This window comes from Callithrix jacchus, chromosome 2 (genome assembly GCF_049354715.1).
Source record: "Callithrix jacchus isolate 240 chromosome 2, calJac240_pri, whole genome shotgun sequence".
Lineage (NCBI taxonomy): Eukaryota > Metazoa > Chordata > Mammalia > Primates > Cebidae > Callithrix > Callithrix jacchus.
Genome location: NC_133503.1, coordinates 48,050,118 through 48,067,386, shown reverse-complemented (window position 1 = coordinate 48,067,386; position 17,269 = coordinate 48,050,118). Strand labels below are relative to the sequence as shown.

At 49.2% G+C, this 17,269-nt stretch overlaps 1 protein-coding gene across 3 annotated transcripts; it reads right to left on the bottom strand.

Moving 5' to 3' along the window:
* Positions 1 to 4,323: 4,323 nt before the first annotated feature.
* On the bottom strand, positions 4,324 to 16,296 carry PCYOX1L (prenylcysteine oxidase 1 like). Of its 3 annotated transcripts, none has more exons than XM_008987650.5 (6): positions 16,065 to 16,296; positions 12,115 to 12,321; positions 10,568 to 10,742; positions 8,597 to 8,808; positions 6,797 to 6,937; positions 4,324 to 6,004 (listed from the first exon to the last, which is right to left on the bottom strand). In XM_008987650.5, the coding sequence occupies exons 2-6, from the start codon at positions 12,137 to 12,139 to the stop codon at positions 5,343 to 5,345; spliced, it is 1,215 nt and encodes a 404-aa protein (XP_008985898.1). In that variant the 5' UTR covers positions 12,140 to 12,321; positions 16,065 to 16,296; the 3' UTR covers positions 4,324 to 5,342. The 3 variants fall into 3 exon arrangements, with proteins under 3 accessions (XP_008985898.1, XP_002744399.1, XP_078218735.1); XM_002744353.6 differs by having other exon boundaries at positions 16,137 to 16,296; XM_078362609.1 differs by lacking the exon at positions 12,115 to 12,321 and having other exon boundaries at positions 16,137 to 16,296.
* Positions 16,297 to 17,269: the final 973 nt, after the last annotated feature.

Sequence of the window (17,269 nt, the reverse complement as noted above, 5' to 3'; positions counted from 1 at the left end):
AGATATTATGGAGCAGACCTCTGCTCTGGTTGGAGCAGATGATCTAGAAAGTCTTTTTCAGCTTTGAGATTCTCTGCACATCAGACTTGGACCCAAAGAAAGGCCTCCAGGTTGCCAAAGAGCAGGTGTTTTTAACCTGGGATAGTGCATCCCTGAAATTTTTATGCAAGTATGTACTTTTTCTGAGCTGAGGATTCCTAGGTTTGAACAGACACTTGTAAGTTGAGAAGTGTCAATGTAGATCATTCTATCTTCCAGCCCTGTTCAAAAGGGGATCTTATTCGATGGTTTGCTGCTATCAGTGATCCTACTTTAGTGAGCATCAGAATCTCCTGGAGGGATTGTTAGAACAACAGCTTGCTGGGCATGGTGGCTTACTCCTGTAATACCAGCACTTTGGAAAGCTGAAGCAGGGGGATTGCTTGAGCCTCAGGAATTTGAGACTAGCCTGGGAAACATGGCAAAACTTCATCTCTACAAAAAAAAAAAAAAAAAAGAAAAATTAGCCCAGCATAGTGGCATACGCCTGTAGTCCTAGCTGTTAGAGAGGCTGAGGTGGGAGGATCACTTGAGCCTAGGGAGGCTGAGGCTGCAGCGAGTCATGACTGCACCAGTTCACTCTATCCTGGGTGATAGAGTGAGACTCTGTAAAAAAAAAAACCAGAAAAAAGCCGAAAACGGCAGTGTGGACTGATACCTGATACGCCCTAAAGCCCGTGCTGACTCTTGTCCCCTGGATGCGACTCCCCACTTCCCCCTTTATCCCCTAGCAATTCAGTCCTCCCCCTGGGCCCTCTAACCCCTGCAGCAAATCCCAAATCAGCTGTTCTAGGGTCTAAAAATACCGTCCCTCCAGCAAGACAGCTGAGGGGCTCAGACTATTTTCTGAGGGTAAGAATAGCTAGCCCTTTAATTTCAGTAAAAGGGCCAACGGCCCAGGACAGGAATACGTGGCTTGGCTGCTCTAACTTTAGTGCTTAAAGCAGTTTTAGCCCTGAATGTCTTAAGGGTTTAATTCATAAAAGGCCAGTGGTTAGGTATGTGCCTGCCTCGGGTGGTAAGTAACTTACCTTTTTTGGTATTGTTCTAGAGTGGATACTGGTTAAAATTACTCCAGGAAGCTTTGGCCTGGTTCCAGACACATGGAAAATAGACTTCCTGTGCTAGGGCACGCTGATCCCTTCAGCATCTGCTTCTCCACCCTTGGGGCTGCTCTCCAGGTCTTCAGACTTCAGCCCCACATGAAAGGCCCACAGCTTCCAAGCCCTTCCTGTGGGGTGAGGGTGTGGAAGAACTGAGCTGTAGAAGGGTTGCCTGCAGTCCTGGGAGACCCTACGTGCTCTGGGGCATAAGGGCTGGTGGGGAAACCCCCCACTGTGGTGAGAAGAGGGTGTCTTACTTCTACCCAAGCATCAGGAACCCCCAGATGCGCCATAAACACCAGCTAGTTTCATACGGATGATGCCTTTTCCTCTTTCTGGGCTTTGGATTCCTCATCTGTGAAATGAATAGATGGGATCTGGGGATCTCCAGGGTCTTTCCCAGGCTTACCATCCTCTGACTTAGAAGGTTGGCCTTGGTGGCTGGGCTGGCCCCGGCATAGCTCTGAGTCCCAGCTGGCTCCTCCCAGGCCCCCAGTTTAAAGGCAGCAGCAGGGAGCTCAAGTTCTTTGGAGGGATGGGTCTATACAGCACCCTGGAACTTCCTTTGGTCTGAATCTAAGTGTGTTTCATGTTTGCCTCCTCTAGCAAAAAGCTCATACTCCATGAGACAGGGGCATCATCCCTCGCTCAGCACTGCACCTCAAGCACCTGGCACAGTGTCCAGTGTGGATAGGGGCGCTGTGCTTAGTGAATGAATGCATAGACGCCTCTAAGGGGAGCCCAAGATTGGCCTCCTGCCTTCCTCTATTTTGCCTTCATGGGTGGGCCAGAGAAAAGAATTCCTTATCAACCTCCCTGGTCCCCCGCTGCCAACCACCCACTCCAATTCTACCTCCTACAGCTGCCACTTAACCCCCAAAGTCCTGAAATTTTTGCTTGGGTCACTTGCTCCAGGAGTCAGTTCTCATGAAGGGTATTAAACATCTACTACACTGCATCCTGGACTACTGAGGATGTGTGGCCCTTTTCTTGTTTCGTTTGGCTGTCTTTTCAAATGTTTTCTCCCAGAGGTCTGTGAGCCCCTTGGGGCTTCTGTCCAGGCCTAAGAAGGCGGGGGTGGGCTTTGGGGCAAAGGCTTCCTACTGGTTCTCATTTCTGGAATCTGTCCTTTCCTCCCTGCCTCCAAGGAATCAGGTTTGGGCTTGGGGAGGCAGGCAGTGTGGGCATTTTGGCTGGCTTTGGTTCTGAGCTGTTTGGGCCTACCCAGGTAAAGAGGTTTCTGAAGGACACAGCCAGTTCTCATGCAGTCATGCATGGACATGGGGCCAAAGCTCAGCCGAGGACTGAGGATCAAATGTAACTGCCTTGGTTTGTGTCTTCTGTGCACATATTCTCTGTAGGGATGCAATGGTGGGGTGGTTATCAAGGATAAGTTTTGTATTGTCCAGTGCTGGGCCAATACCAGTTACACCATGACAGCACATGCCATCTTCATTTCAAACAGACCATGAAAAGATGCCATTACACACTTTGATTTCACTGGACTTGAGAGTCCCATCTGCATGTGGCTGACATTGTGGCTCTCTCTCCAATACCCTTTCCCCCTCTGACTTTGAGGTTTGGATGAGACCACTTCTGTTCCAGGGATGGGACCTGACTGCTCTAAGCCAATCTGGTTAATCTCACATCCTCCCTGCCCTCCATCATGGTTACTGGTCTTGTATCTGAATCCCAAGTCAATCAGCATTCAGTATTCCCTGGGCCACAGGAATTGGTTCAGGGGTGGTCTAGCTGGCCCAGAGCCCAAAATTTGGTTCAGTGGTCATGAGAAAAGACCTTTTCTTCCTGGGAGCTATTGGCAGCCATCTTGGACCATGAGAAAAGTCGTGGAACTGTGAGATTGCACAGTGCTCTATGTCTAGATTTTTAAGCCACAATAACTGATAAAAACTTTTTTTTTTTGAGTTAAGGTTTCACTCTTGTTGCCCAGGCTGGAGTGCAGTGGTGTGATCTTGGCTCTCTGCAACCTCCACCTCCTGGGTTCAAGCAATTCTCCTGCCTCAGTCTCCCAAGTAGCTGCGATTATAGGCATGTGCCACCACACCCAGTTAATTTTGTATTTTTAGTAGAGACAGGGTTTCTCCATGTTGGTCAGGCTGGTCTTGAACTGCCGACCTCAAGTGATCCACCCGCCTCAGCCTCCCAAAGTGCTTGGATTACAGGCGTTAGCCACCGCACCTAGCCACAAATAAAAACTTTTTATTGCTTAAGTCAATTTGAATTTGGTTTTCTACTACTTCATCAAAAGTCTTCTTACTCGGGGCCGGGCGCAGTGGCTCATGCCTATAATCCCAGCACTTTGGGAGGCCGAGGCGGGTGGATCACGAGGTCAAGAGATGGAGACCATCCTGGTCAACAAGGTGAAACCCCGCCTCTACTAAAAATACAAAAATTAGCTGGGCATGGTGGTGCGTGCCTGTAGTCCCAGCTACTCGGGAGGCTGAGGCAGGATAATTGCTTGAACCCAGAAGGCGGAGGTTGCGGTAAACTGAGATCGTGCCCATTGCACTCCAGCCTGGGTAACAACAGTGAAACTCTGTCTCAAAAAAAAAAAAGTCTTACTTGGCTGGGTGCAATGGATCACCTGAGGCCAGAAATTTGAGACCACCTGGCCAACATGGCGAAACACCATCTCTACTAAAAATACAAAAAATTAGCCATGTGTGGTGGCTCACGCCTGTAATCCCAGCTACTTGGGAGGCTGAGGTATGAGAATTGCTTAAACCTAGGAGGCGGAGGCTGTAGTGAGCCAAGATCAGGCCATTGCCCTCCAGCCTGGGCAACAAGAATTAAACCATCTCAAAAAAAACAAAGCTTTTTACTGACGTGTTGGTTTCATAATTTCCATAGTTATAATAAGTGCATACTACTTCTATTTTCTTTCAATGAACTGCCCATTACCATTACCCTGGCACAGTAAAAATCACCTCAGAGTCAGTTTGGGCCTCCACCAACTGGAAGGGTATTTTGCCCATGAATTTGGCAGTGTTGTTACTCTGGGCCCCCAGGCCCTTTCCCTAAAGCCTGATTTAGCGAGTCTTTAAGTATCTTCATCTTTCTCAAGGCCCTCTACCCTTCCCCAGGAGATTCTAATGTAGTTGTTGGTCCCTGGGTGCCTAAGACTTAGTTCTTCCATTACAGAAAAGAACAGGTCCAAAAGGAATGAAACGGACTTTTACTTTCCTTTCTATAATGAGTGATTTTTAAAGGTTTGTAGAAAAAGCAAAGCAAAGCATAATTTTCCTCTTATTTCGAGCTAGTGTCTGATGAGCAGTACCAGGCTAACCTCTGAAGAATCCTACCTAACACCTTCTTTTCTCTTTCTTCTGCGGGGATGAACACCTGGTGGTGTGAGATATGACCTCTCTCTCTATCAGCTGGGGACTTGTCTTCTTTGCACTATTGCATTCCTCAATCTTTGCATAAGGAAGAGAATAGTCAATTCCTCCAGGTGCCAAGGAAAAGCTTCCCTGTTCCTACAGCCTCACAGGTTTCTCTTTTCCCACTGGTTCCAGGAAACTTGGATATGCTGACGACTGTTCAGGTGCACATCTCTTCCTTGGGTCCTCCACAGTCATCTCCTCCAATATGCAGTGATGTTGACAAGCTTGGAGATGATGACTAGTGAGTTCCGAACTAGGTACCTCAAATCTAGCAAGTCCACACAATAAACTGGAGCTACGGTCATTTCTTAGGGTTTCTGATCTTCCCTTTTACATGATTTGTAACTTTCTGTAAATGTTTTACTGTAAGTTGCCTCAACTGATTGTCCACTGTGGGAGTACGTAGTGGAAAACAGTAAAAAGATTAGACTCATAGTTCTCTGCTTTATAATCATAGTCCTCTGGTTCCTAGTTAAAAAACCAAGTCTGAAGCACCTTGTAAAGATGAACTTTTATTTCTTCTTAAAAAAAAAATAAATAAAACAAATATACTAGCTTGGATTTCCTTTCCTTTTCTTACTTTCCCCCTTATAAAAAAGCAGCGGCTACTGTGAGGACCCTTAAGTTAGGCAGACAGTAGGTTACCTGGACCCACACTGGAGGGAAAAGATGCTTGATACATGAGAGGTCAGAGAGAGGCCTGGCGGGCGAGCATGGCTTATTCAGTCCTGGGCTGCTGTGGGGTGTGATCCATCTTCAGTGGGGGCTGAAAGTTCCTCAGCTCTCCCCGGAGCCCTCACAGTTCAGTCTTGACCTTGTGCATCAAATCTTTTTGATCAATCTTATCTAGGTCCTGGTACCAGCGGTTGTAAGCCAGCAAGGCCACATTCTTGGCAGCCACAGCCATCACCTCCACAGAGCTGGCCGCCCACTCCAGGGCATTGAGGTAGAAGAGCTGGTCATGGAGTGCGAACCTTGGGAACGTGGGGCGGGAGCCATAGAGGGGGTGGGCCTGCCACTCAGCCATCTGCACTGAGTAATAGGAACGGAAGAGGGTCTTCAGCTGGGTCCGAAAGAGGGGCTTGGGGGACTGGACTCGCCAAACAGCTGCCTCCTGAGGCTGCTTTCGCCGGAAGCTGGCAGAAATGTTGACAGGGCAGATGTTGTCCAGAGTGCAGAAGAAGCTGGGGAAATCTGTGGTAAGGATGTTGGCAAAGGGGAAAAGCTTAGGGTCTGGGAAACCGAAGTAGGAAGAGTTGAGGTAGCCGTGGACCAAGGAGATGACAGTAGGCTGGAAAGAGCCCTGCACATGATCAATGGGCGGGTGGAAGCCTGCAAAGGTTAAGTTGCTGCTGCTGTTGTCCAGGTGCAGGGGGGTGGCGATGACCACGATGTCATAGAATTCAGAGCTGTTGCCTACCTCATTCTCATACGCCACCTGGTACAGGGCTTTCCCCTCTGGAAAGAAAACAGCACAAAGTAAATTTTCCCCAGCTGGGCGCAGTGGCTGATGCCTGTAATCCCAGTACTTGGGGAGGCGATGGTGGGCAGATTACCTGAGGTCAGGAGTTCAAGACCAGCCTGACCAACATGGAGAAATTCCATCTCTACTAAAAATACAAAATTAGCCTGGAGTGGTGGTGGGTGCCTGTAGTCCCAGATACTCGGGAGGCTGCGGCCAGAGAATTGCTTCAACCTGGGAGGTGGAGGTTGCAATGAGCCGAGATTGCACCACCACACTCCAACCTAGCAGACAGAGGGAGACTCTGTCAAAAAAAAAAAAGTCAACTTTCCCTTGGCTTCTACCCACTGAACTCCCCACCAGGGCCCAGCATTGAGGGTACAAGACCCTGGTGCCCTGGGTGCAGGGGGAGCTGTCTAGATGGTGGGTCCTGTTGTCTCCATGCAGGTGTGGCTGCAGAGGAACCAAGGGGCCTGGAGTCCGGAGACTCAGTTTCTGCTCTGCCTTCACTGCAGACCAGCTAAAGGAGCTTGGGCAAGGCTGTCATTCAAAGTCCTCATCAGTCAACAGAAAAAGGCTGGGTTGATGGAAGTCTCAGCTTTCTGGCTCTGACATTTGAATTGGGAAAACAGCACCCTCTAGTGTCACTGGCAGGGCTGGGGCTTCTCAATGCTTTTCTGTAACTACTCCCCAGGGGGATCACTGACCAGGGATGAGGTACAAAGGAGGCGGGAGTGTCCAGTAGCTGGGAATTGGCATGCGTGCTCACTCCTTCTCTGTCTACTCACCTGTGCTGTGCAGAGTCACAGAGGTCACTGCGGCATGGATCACGTTGGCCTTGGTAAGCTTCAGCAAACCGGAACAAACCAGCTTATTGCCTCCTTCCACAGACCACAGGCTGCCCTGGGCTCCGGCTAGTGACATGGCTCCTGGGCAAAGCGGGAAAGGGCTGCTGAGAGATTGTCAGGGCCGTGGGGCAGTAGGGCTGGCGAGTCCAGTACTATTTGATTGGGCCTCCCTACCAGGGCAAAACTCTCCCAACCATGGGCATGGGGAGATGGCAAACATACAAATAAGCACAACAAAGTACACAGCGCTATGGGGGAAGAACTGTGCTCAATGAAAGAGCCGTCTCCTGGAGACCACATATTGTGAGGTCTGTTTTATGTGAAATGCCCAGACTGGGCAAATCCACAGAAACAGAGAGAGATTTGTGGTTTTGAAGGGCTGGGAGGCTAGGGGGTGCTGGGGAGGTGAGGGCTAAAGGGCAAGGGGATTCTTTTTGGGGTGAAAAAATGTCCTAAAATTGATTGTGGTGATGGTTTCAGAACTCCCAATGTGCTAAAAACCACTGACCATATACTTTAAATGGGTGAATTATATGGTATGTGAATTCTATATATCTCTATACAAAAATGCTATGAAGGAGACACACAAGATACTGAGTGAGCAGGGAAGCCACACTGAGGGAACACTGAGGCAGGGCCTGAAGGCTGAGAAGGAACCAGCATGTGCAGAGCCAGATGAATAGTATCGAGGGTACCAGGGAGGTGCTTGTTACTGTAAATCTTTTCATTCATTTATTTAACAAAAATACACTGAATGCCTAGTATGTTATGGATTAAATTGTGCCCCCCCCCACCAGGGGTGTTGAAAACATTCTCCCTAGTACCTGTGACTGTAACCTTTATTTGGAAATTAGTTAAGATGGGGTCATCAGGATAGAGCCTAATCCAGTGTGACTGGCATCTTTATAAGAAGGAAATTTAGGCACAGAGACTGACATATGCACAGAGCGAATGCTAAGTGAAGATGAAGACGGTGATCAGGGCGATGCATCTACAGGCCAGGAATGCCAAACATTTCCAGAAAATCACCAGAAACTAAACAAGACTCATGGAACAGATGTTTTTTCACAGCCCTCAGAAAGAACCAACTTTGCCAACATTTTGACCTCATACTTCTATCCTCTAGAACTGTGAGACAATAAATTTCTGGTGTTTAACCAACCCAGTTTGTGTTACTTTGTTATGGCAGCCCTAGGAAACAAATACAGTCCCTGTTCTTTTTTAAAACAACTTGAGTTCTGTGTTTGGGATGTATCAGTGAACAATAGACAAGAATTCCTGCTCTCGTGAAGCCTACCTTCTCCACTCTTGTGGTCTGTGCTAGCAGAGAGAGAGCTATACACAGGCTAAGCCACCCCCATCAGGAGCTGGGAAGAGCAGGTGCTGTAACAGTGGCTCAAAGGCCTTGACAGGGTAGTTCTTGAAACCAAAGAGTAGAGAGCAGAGCATCATTTCAGCTCTAACATTTACACACATGCAAGGGATGATGAGGCAATTGGGAATGGTAGAGACACACTGGACCTGTGATCTGAGCTTTGCTTTCACTGTCTGTGAAGTGGGGTGATACCATCTCCTGCCAACTCACAGCCAGTGCCAGAATCAAACAGGATGGGGGAGCAGAGTGCCTAGGTGACTGTAATGAGCTGGATAAAGGGGAGGTTATCATGGAGACCTCCAGCCCATTACGAGCACCCTGGGCAGAGGAGGGTCAGGCGGGCAGGCCAAGGGCTGGACGCTCACCTGCAAAGGCAGGCATCGCTGCTGACTGGCCATAGCTGGCCCGCAGGACAGCAGAGACGACGTCATCAATAAAGCGTTGTGTGACGCCCACCTGCAGCAGGGACTCGGCAACAGAGTGCTGGGTCATGTTGACAAAGGTGGCCTCCCCCAGTGAGTAGAGCAGCTCCTCCACACCCGAGAAGGCATAGCCGTGGGCCTGGTACTTATAGATCCTAGAAGACACACAGAGCTGGAGTCCTTGTGGAAGAAGGCTTTTTGCCTGAACACCTGCCCCTGGGTCATAGTGCCTGGGAGGCCCAGCAGGAACCCATCACTTCCTCTACATGGAGCGGTGGGAGAGGAGGCTGGTTATGTTCCCTGCGGCCTGTTCACTGACTGTGGTGGGCCTATCCCACAGTATGGAATCTTCACATCATAACTGTGCTGAATAACAACTGTATCACCTCTCTGAGCCACTTCCTGCCTGAGGTCATAGTTCATAACCCTTTCTTCACCCAGATGGGACTGCCAGGCAGTGGGCTACAGCCCACCCCTGCTGGCACATCCCCACTCCAATAGTGTTGGCTCTGTAGCAGCTTCTAGGACCCGATGACATGTTGCAACTTTATGCTGATACTGTCACCTTCTCCGTCAGTCCAGCCTGTCCTCTCCTCTGGCTTGATCTGACAGGGCTCCCACTCACCCCCCAGGCTCATGTCTTGTCTCTCTGTCACTCATGTAATCTCATTAGCATGGATTAGAACCACTGATGGATTTCCTGACCAGTGGGCCTTTGAAATGCTGACCATTCTAGGGCCATTTTTATAAACATGTTGAGTTTGGTTATCAATAGGACACCAGAGGGAGGTGTCTACAAAGGGGAAATGTGAGACTGTAACTGAAGAGGAAACTAGGGTTGACAGGGAGAAGTCATCTCCTATAAAAGGTAGCAGTCAACATTATTGGTCTGGATAAAATTGACAAGGGAGAAAAATATCAGAAAGAAGAGAGGTAAGGAAATAAACTTTGGGTGACATCTAGAGAATATTAGGAAGAAGGGCTATAAACAGCAGTTATAGAATGGGAAGGGAGTGGAGAAGTGTCAGGAACCAGGGAAGGAGGGCACAGGCCACACTTAAGTGTCTGACACTGAAGGGAGGCAGACAGCAATGGGGTCTGAAGAACAGCCCCTGCACCTTGGGCTGGAAGCAGCGAGCACCTTTGGGAAGGACTCTGAGGAAAGGTGGAGTGACAGCTTGGTGAGTGAATGAACAGGGAGAGAACAAAACACCTGCCCTCCATATATGGGACCAAAGGTGAAGGGGAGGGGGCTGGAGCCCAAGGATAAGAGGAGTGGTGAAGAAAGGTGTTTATTCTAGATGGAAAAATGGGGACAACACAGTTCGCAAATGAGTGGTACACCGGCTGTATCTGCTTTGCAGATGTGTTTCATTGGCTTGCAAATGAAACACATCTGTAGGGCAAATGCAGCCTGTGGACTGAAATGGCTGCCAATGTGGAAACACTGAAAGATTTCACACACACAACTCTGGATTCTAGCTTCTTCTGAACTGTGAGTAGATCTAGCCACATGAGGTAGGCCTTGCACGTGGCTGGCTGCAGATGGCTGCGGTGGAGGGCTGGCTGCCTCCTTCAGAGAGGACCTTGTTCTGCTCTCTTCTACCTGCTGATTCACTGACTCACATCCCAATTCAGCCCTTTTTAAGTGACTGAGTTTGCAACCCATGCTTTTATTAATATCAGTGTAGCAGAGGGAGAATAAGAAAATGAGTGTCAGTGTGACAATACTAGAGAGATCATTACTGGACCAAATATGGCCATTCCTCATGCGAGGGCTTGCTCTGAGCCTGCACTGAATTGTGCTGGCTCTCATATCCAGCAAAAACCTTTTCCTTTTTCACAAAGCTGTTTCCTCCCCCACCTTTTCTCGGTACCACCCAGAACGCCATCCCACAGCTCCGCCAGCCCTACCTCATGAACTTCTCCATGACCTCCTCCACCCACATCTGCAGCCTCAGGAAGCTGATGCCGTAGTGCCACCAGAGGCGGAAGAGGTTCAGCAGGTACCAGTCGGTCTCCTCCAGCACAAAGTGCTCCCCGCCGAAGATGGCGCTCCTGCCCACCACCTCACGGCGGTGCCTCAGCCCTGCAGAGACAAAGAGGAGTCCCTCAGGTCCCCTTCAAGACTTGGAGCCTTCTCGATGCAAATGGACTGGCTCCATTAAAGGAACCACCAACACTGGGGTTTGTTCATTTGTGCCGCTAGTTTATAAACAGTGAACAGATGCACTGGGGAAATGGCTGGACTACCTAGTCAATAAATGAATGAAAATGAAAATAATGTAACACTTTACATTTTTTTTTCCCCCAACAGGATCCACAAGTAAGGGAAACTCAGATTTTATGTCCGGAATGTCCAGGGGCTGAGAGCCACTGGGCTTGTTCTGAGATGGTAGCCTTGGGCACTGAGATCACATGGAAGTTATCCTAGCTTCTTACCGCCACCTTGCACGTTGCAACTTACAGAGCAGCGGATTCCTAAATACAGATATAGCTACTATGACTTGTTCCTTCCCCACCCCCACAAATCTCACATGGCACATTGCAACTTCATGCCGATACTGTCACCTTCTTTGCCAGTCCAGCCTGTCCTCTCCTCTGGCTTGATCTGACAGGGCTCCCACTCACCCCCAGGTTCATGTGTTGTCCCTCTGTCACTCATGTAATCTCATTAGCATGGACTGGAACCATCGATGGTTCCAATCTGCTCTCCACCTTAACAATACACTATATCTTAGAGATTGTCCTGTATCTAGGCTTAAGAACTTCCCCATTCTGACTGCTGAACAGCCTATTGTGTAGTTAGACAATATATTTAACGCCAGGTCCTAGCGAATAGGCAGATAGGATACTCTTGGCCTTTTGCTATTATAACCAATGCTGTAATGAATAACTTCATATCTATGCTACTCTGCACATCTGTAAAACCACCTGTAGCATCACTTCTGAGAAGTTGAGTTTCTGCATCAAACAGAAGGTGTATTTGACAGATGCTGCTGGGTTTCAATTCCAGCTCTCTTGCTGTAATGGCTTTAGCTGAGATCTATACATTATCTGAGCCTCAGTTTCCTTAAGAGGAGATCTAACACTCATCTTGCAGGTTGGTAGGGAGGATCTGAGGTAATGCCTATATACCACCCAGAAGGGTGCTGGGTGCCTGGCAAACACGAGCATGTGGAAAGTGATATGATCAAGATTATTTAGAGGCAGCAAATTGAAAGGGCAAGAAACTGGCCTAGGAGTCAAACCTGAGTTCTAATCCTGGCTCTGCAACTAACTCACTGTGTAACCTCAGGCAAGTTCCTTCCCCTCTCTTGTCTCTGCTGCTGCGTCTGTAAAACGAGGAGATTGGGCCACATCACCTTCTGGCCTTGACAGTCTGGGAAGTCTGAGAAGGGCCCAATGCTGTTACCAGCCCCAGGGTGCTGGGCACTGGAGCTCCAGGACTGACAACTCACCCAGCAGCTTGACGAAGTCCTGCATGTGCAGGCTCAGGGAGTGGAAGGAGGCAGCCCCACTCTCGTAGTGCTGCTTGTTGACTGAGATGGTGGCCAGGCGGCCACCCACGGTTCCCTTCTCATACACGTCGATCTGCACCCGAGGTCCAAAGTGCTGCTGGAGGAAATGGGCCACAGCGGAGCCCCCGATCCCAGCCCCAACCACCGCTGTCAGCAGGCCCAGGAGGCAGGGAAGGAGAGAGACAGAACATCAGAGTGAGAGGCTGCAGCCCACGCTTTGCATCCTCCTGTGCTGGTGGTTCCCAGGTGCTTAAATTTTGTAGGCTTATAACATTTCCAGAAGGAAATTTGCAGACTGTCAGTAGAGCCATTAATAATAAGCAAAGGGAAACCTGAAAACTAACATTGACTATAACCTGGATTTCATAAAGAAAAAGGCATTTTAGCGGCAAAAGACGAGCAAAGAATATTGAGTCAGGATGACCATTTAAAGAGAATAAGTTTAGTTTTATACAAACTCACTACTTTGCTTCTAGTTTTCTTATTTCACTATGAATTGGTCAAAAGTTACTGACCAGTTCTGTTCACTGATCAGTGTTTGGAAACCACTCCTTAATCCAGGGATTGGCAAACTAAAGCCTGCAGGCCAAATTTGGGCAGACGCCTGTTTTTGCAAACAAAAGTTTTATTCAAACACAGCCATGACGCCCTTTCTTTTATTTATTGTCTATGACTGTTTTCATTTTAGGTAGAGTTAAGTAGCTGCAACAGAGACTGCATGACCTGAAAAGCCTGAAGTATTTACTCTCTGGTCATTTACAGAAAAAGTATGCCAACCCCTGGTCTAGTCCAACCTATACCGGACACTTAAATCATCTCTATGTCTGTGTTTGTCAAGACTGGAATGTACCCGCTGGGCGCGGTGGCTCACGCCTGTAATCTCAGCATTTTGGGAAGCAGAGGTGGGGTGGATCACTTGAGGTCGGGAGTTTGAGACCAGCCTGACCAACACAGTGAAACAGGCATGAGCCACTGTGCCTAGCCTGACACTAATCATTAAACAGTCCTGTGAGAGAGCTGTAAACAGCTATGAGGCTACTGAATTGGACTACCACTCTACCTATACTTTTCCCCCATTATGTATCTGTATCTCAATCACTACTTTCCTCTCACCAGACAGTCCAGCGGCCTTATCCAAAAAGAAAATGGAAAAAATCTGTTGTAATTTACCCTTACCGGACCCACTGGGACTCAAGAGTACCAGCTGCTGCCAGGAAGTGACAGGCCATCCTCAGATAGCTCCAGGTTCTCTATGATCTGGCCTCCATTTACTTACTCCACTTCCTGCCTTACCCTTCCAAGATGCCACCTTCTTATCTGTCTAGGCTTCTCTTATTGTGGTCGTATAGCTTTTGTCTTATGCCTGGGCCTTGCCTGAGCTGTTCCTTTTGATAGGAGTACCATCACCCTGTGTCTCACTGGCTTTAACAGCCCTCAGATGTCACCTATAGCTTGGCTTGACTGACCCACCTGAGGCGAGTCAGGTGTTCCTCCTGTGCATTCCCATAGCACACTCTGCTTACTCCTAGCCACACTGTATTCAAGTTATTAACGGACAGAGAGAGAGCGGATGGTCACTATGCCCCCAGATCCTGGCAGACAGTAGAGTTCATGGAGTATTTTTTCTGTGTTAAGAGAATAAACCACTTCCTCTCTCAGTACTTATAAAGCCACTTCCAAGGCAGCACATAACCTTTTTATTTTAACCACTGTGCTCCCGTCCCCGCCATGTGCAGAGTCCCAAATTACCAATTTCTCCAGAGAAACTGATATTAAGGCCTAGAAGGTGCCCAAGATCAGGAAGCAGAAGACAGCATTTCATTGTGAACCAGCTCATTTAACACAACTGACACTCACTCTCTAATTTACAGTAAGATGTCCTGAGGAACAAAGACAAATCAAATAGGCTTCTGTCCCCCAGAAGGCCAGCACGGAGTGGGCAGACAGACTCCTGCGCAATTAGCTACAACAAACCATGATGAAATGCAACAGGGTACCAGGGAGTCCTGAAGAGAAAGCAGTGAATTCTGCCCCAGAGAGTGCGGGACACAGGATTCTCAGGGAAATAAGATTTCATGCAAGACGCTGGAGGACAATCAGTTTTGTCAGTGAGAGGGCATGCATGCTCTGCAAAGAGACCAGCATGAGCAGGGCAGCATATGGAACTATATGGGTGAGTTTAGAGGGTCCTGATGCCACATGGGGGTTCTCAGATTTGATCCTGCAGGAGCACAAGAATTAAGCCATCCTAACAGGAAAGTACGCATTCTTGTGGGTAGAGTCCAAACCGCCAAGGGCGGACAGAGGCTCCTGTGAGAGGGCTGAGGAAAATCTAGAAAGCTAAAGGGCAGTATGGCATTGCCAAGTGTCCTGTTCTGGATGACTCTTGGGTGGGGCCAGAAGGGCCAGCTGGAAGGAGGCAGGCAGAATACTCCATGTTGTCACAATGCAGCAATTCTGCTGACTGGAGGTCCTATCCCTTCTCCAATGGTGAGAAATGTCCTGTCCTGTTGCCTGTTGCAAAGAAAAAGGGGAGTGCCCTGCATATTCCCACAGAACACTCCGCTTACCTCTAGCCACACTGTATTCAAATAATTTAAGGGCAGAGATTGAACACATGGTCACTCATGGATACTGCCTGCCTAACTCTTCCATATCCTTCAAAGCCGGCCTCAAACTCCACCTTCTCTCCATGAGGGCGTCTCTGCCTACTTTAGCCTCAGGATTCTCTTTTCATGGAAAGCTCTAAATTCTCAGTCTCAAACTGGTTCCTGGCATGCTTCAGTCTTAACCCTGTATGGCCTGGGCTGTGGTTCTGACACAAAAAGGGCTTTAGCACTGCACTATACCCTGTAAGTTTGCGGTGCTTCTATGAGATGTTCCAGGCACTCCTGCCAACTGGGGAGCATGGAGGGTAGCATAGCGGAGTAGGGCCTTTGTCCTCCTACACCGAAGAAGCCCAGCATTTCCGCCTGTGCGAATATTATGTGCAAGGGACTTGAAAATCTTCACGAGTCATGTAGTTAAAAAGACAATTGTTGAGGGAGGGGAAAAAAAGCAACTGTAAACACATATGGAACTCTAGTCAATGATATGCACGATGAAGTTTTTAGTGAAGTTTTCTGATGTCTGCAATTTATTTGGAGATGCATCAAAATGTAGGATGGATTCGTGGATGTCTAGAAGGATGAGTGATAGTTATGTGACATAGCAAGTATAGTAGCAGTTAATGGCAGAATGTAGGTGGTGGGCATACAGATGACCACTATATAATTCTTGCTGTAAATGGGAACATTTTCAAATAAAGAATTGGAGAAACCACACACACAATGAACAAAATGACTGTTGTTAAAAGTTCCCTGTTCTGTCAGCAAATCTCCAGCAGACCTAGTGTTCTGTCTCTGCCAGGACTGTCTCCTATCGACTTGGGTTGGGGGTTTGGCTTAGATGTTACTTCCAAGAAGCCCTCCTGGGGCCGCAAAGAGAGATGAAGCACCCTTCCTCTGCATGCACTGTACTTTCTCAGCTCAGCAAGGACTTCCCTGTACTATGAGGGCTTTTCCCACAGCAGGAACTAGAGCACCACATCTGCTACACAGACAGCCCTCAACCAACCTCTGTGAATGCCATCGCCCAGCCTCTCTGTCTTCTGTCACCCGGTGCCTAGAAAACAGCCAGGTTCACGGCAGATGCTCAGTGATCCTGGACCTCCCGGTGAGATTCGTGACCAGTCCTCCTCAGGCCTCTTTTCCGTCCCAGGTGGCCCTCTTCACATGCCATGCCCCGGACCCATCAGGACCTTCCCTGCCGCGTCCCCTTCCGCCCTCTCCTCCACCCACCTCCTCTCCCAAGGACCCCTCCCTCGCCCAGCTGCCCTCCTCTACCCCCACCTAGCTGAGAGCTGAGAACCCTTTACTCGCCGGCCCTCCCCAGCTGGAAACCTCATCGCGTCCTTCCCGCACCGATTTTGCCCGGCGGAACATCTCCGCCAGCAGCGGCGGCGGCGAGAAGCGCGGTTAGCGCGGCGAGCAGGGGGGCTGCGCGGGCCATGGCGGGCTGCAAGCGGGCAGCACGCCGGATTCGGCCGCTCGCGTGTTGACTCTCGGCTCTCCGCCCCGCCCCGGCGCCCCACTGGCAGTCCCGCCTTCCTGCCGCGCCAGACCCAGCCCCGCATTGGCCGAACAGCCGTCCCTCTCCAGCACGAGGCCCTCATTAGCTCCGTGTCTCTCGGGGTCGGCTTTCTCATTGGCAGCTTTCCCGTCCCGCCCCCTGCATGCGGGCTCCTCATTGGCTGGTTCATTCCTGCCCGGCACAGGTGTGCGCGCCTCGGGGCCTCAGCATCAGGACCAGGGCCCAGCTGCGGGTTAAGGGTGAAAGAGACAAACTGAAGCTTTGAAGACCTCAGTTATGTCCAACCGCTGCGTTATTAGCTCTGTGTCTTCTCTGTACCTCACTGTTTCCTCTTTTATAACACAGACGAAGAGTCCTGCTCCACCTTTCTAGGTGGTTGTAACCATCTTGTAAGATAAGGGGTGTGAAGCCGTTTGCAGTGTCTGCAAGTGCTGGAAATTGCTGACCAAGCATGTGGCCAGAGTGGGAAGGCGCTACCCTATTCATATGCTGACATAAGCCCTATGCTTTCCATATGGCTGTTATTTATGTGTTTGCAGTTCTTACATAGTTACTATGTCAGACTTGCTAGTTTATCACGCTGTGAAAAACGGATTTCCTCTGGCAGAAAATAAATAGGGTTGGGTTTCAGAATAAAGAAAATCTGGAGGCTGGGGGTGGCTCAAGCCTGTAATCCCAGCATTATGGAAGGTCAGGCCGGGAGTCGCTTAGGCCAGGGGTTTGAGACCAGCCTGGGCAACATAGTGAGACTCAGAGATCCCGTTTCTAAAAAGAAAAAAAATTTGCTAGGAGTGGTGGTGCATACCCTGTAGTCCTAGCTATTCAGGAGGCAGAGGTGGGAGGCTTGAGACCAGGAGCTTGGGGTTACGGTGGGCTATGATTGTGCCACTGCACTCCAGCCTTGAGTGACAAAGACCCCGCCTCTAAAAATAAATATATAAAAATAAATACAATCCGTATTTAC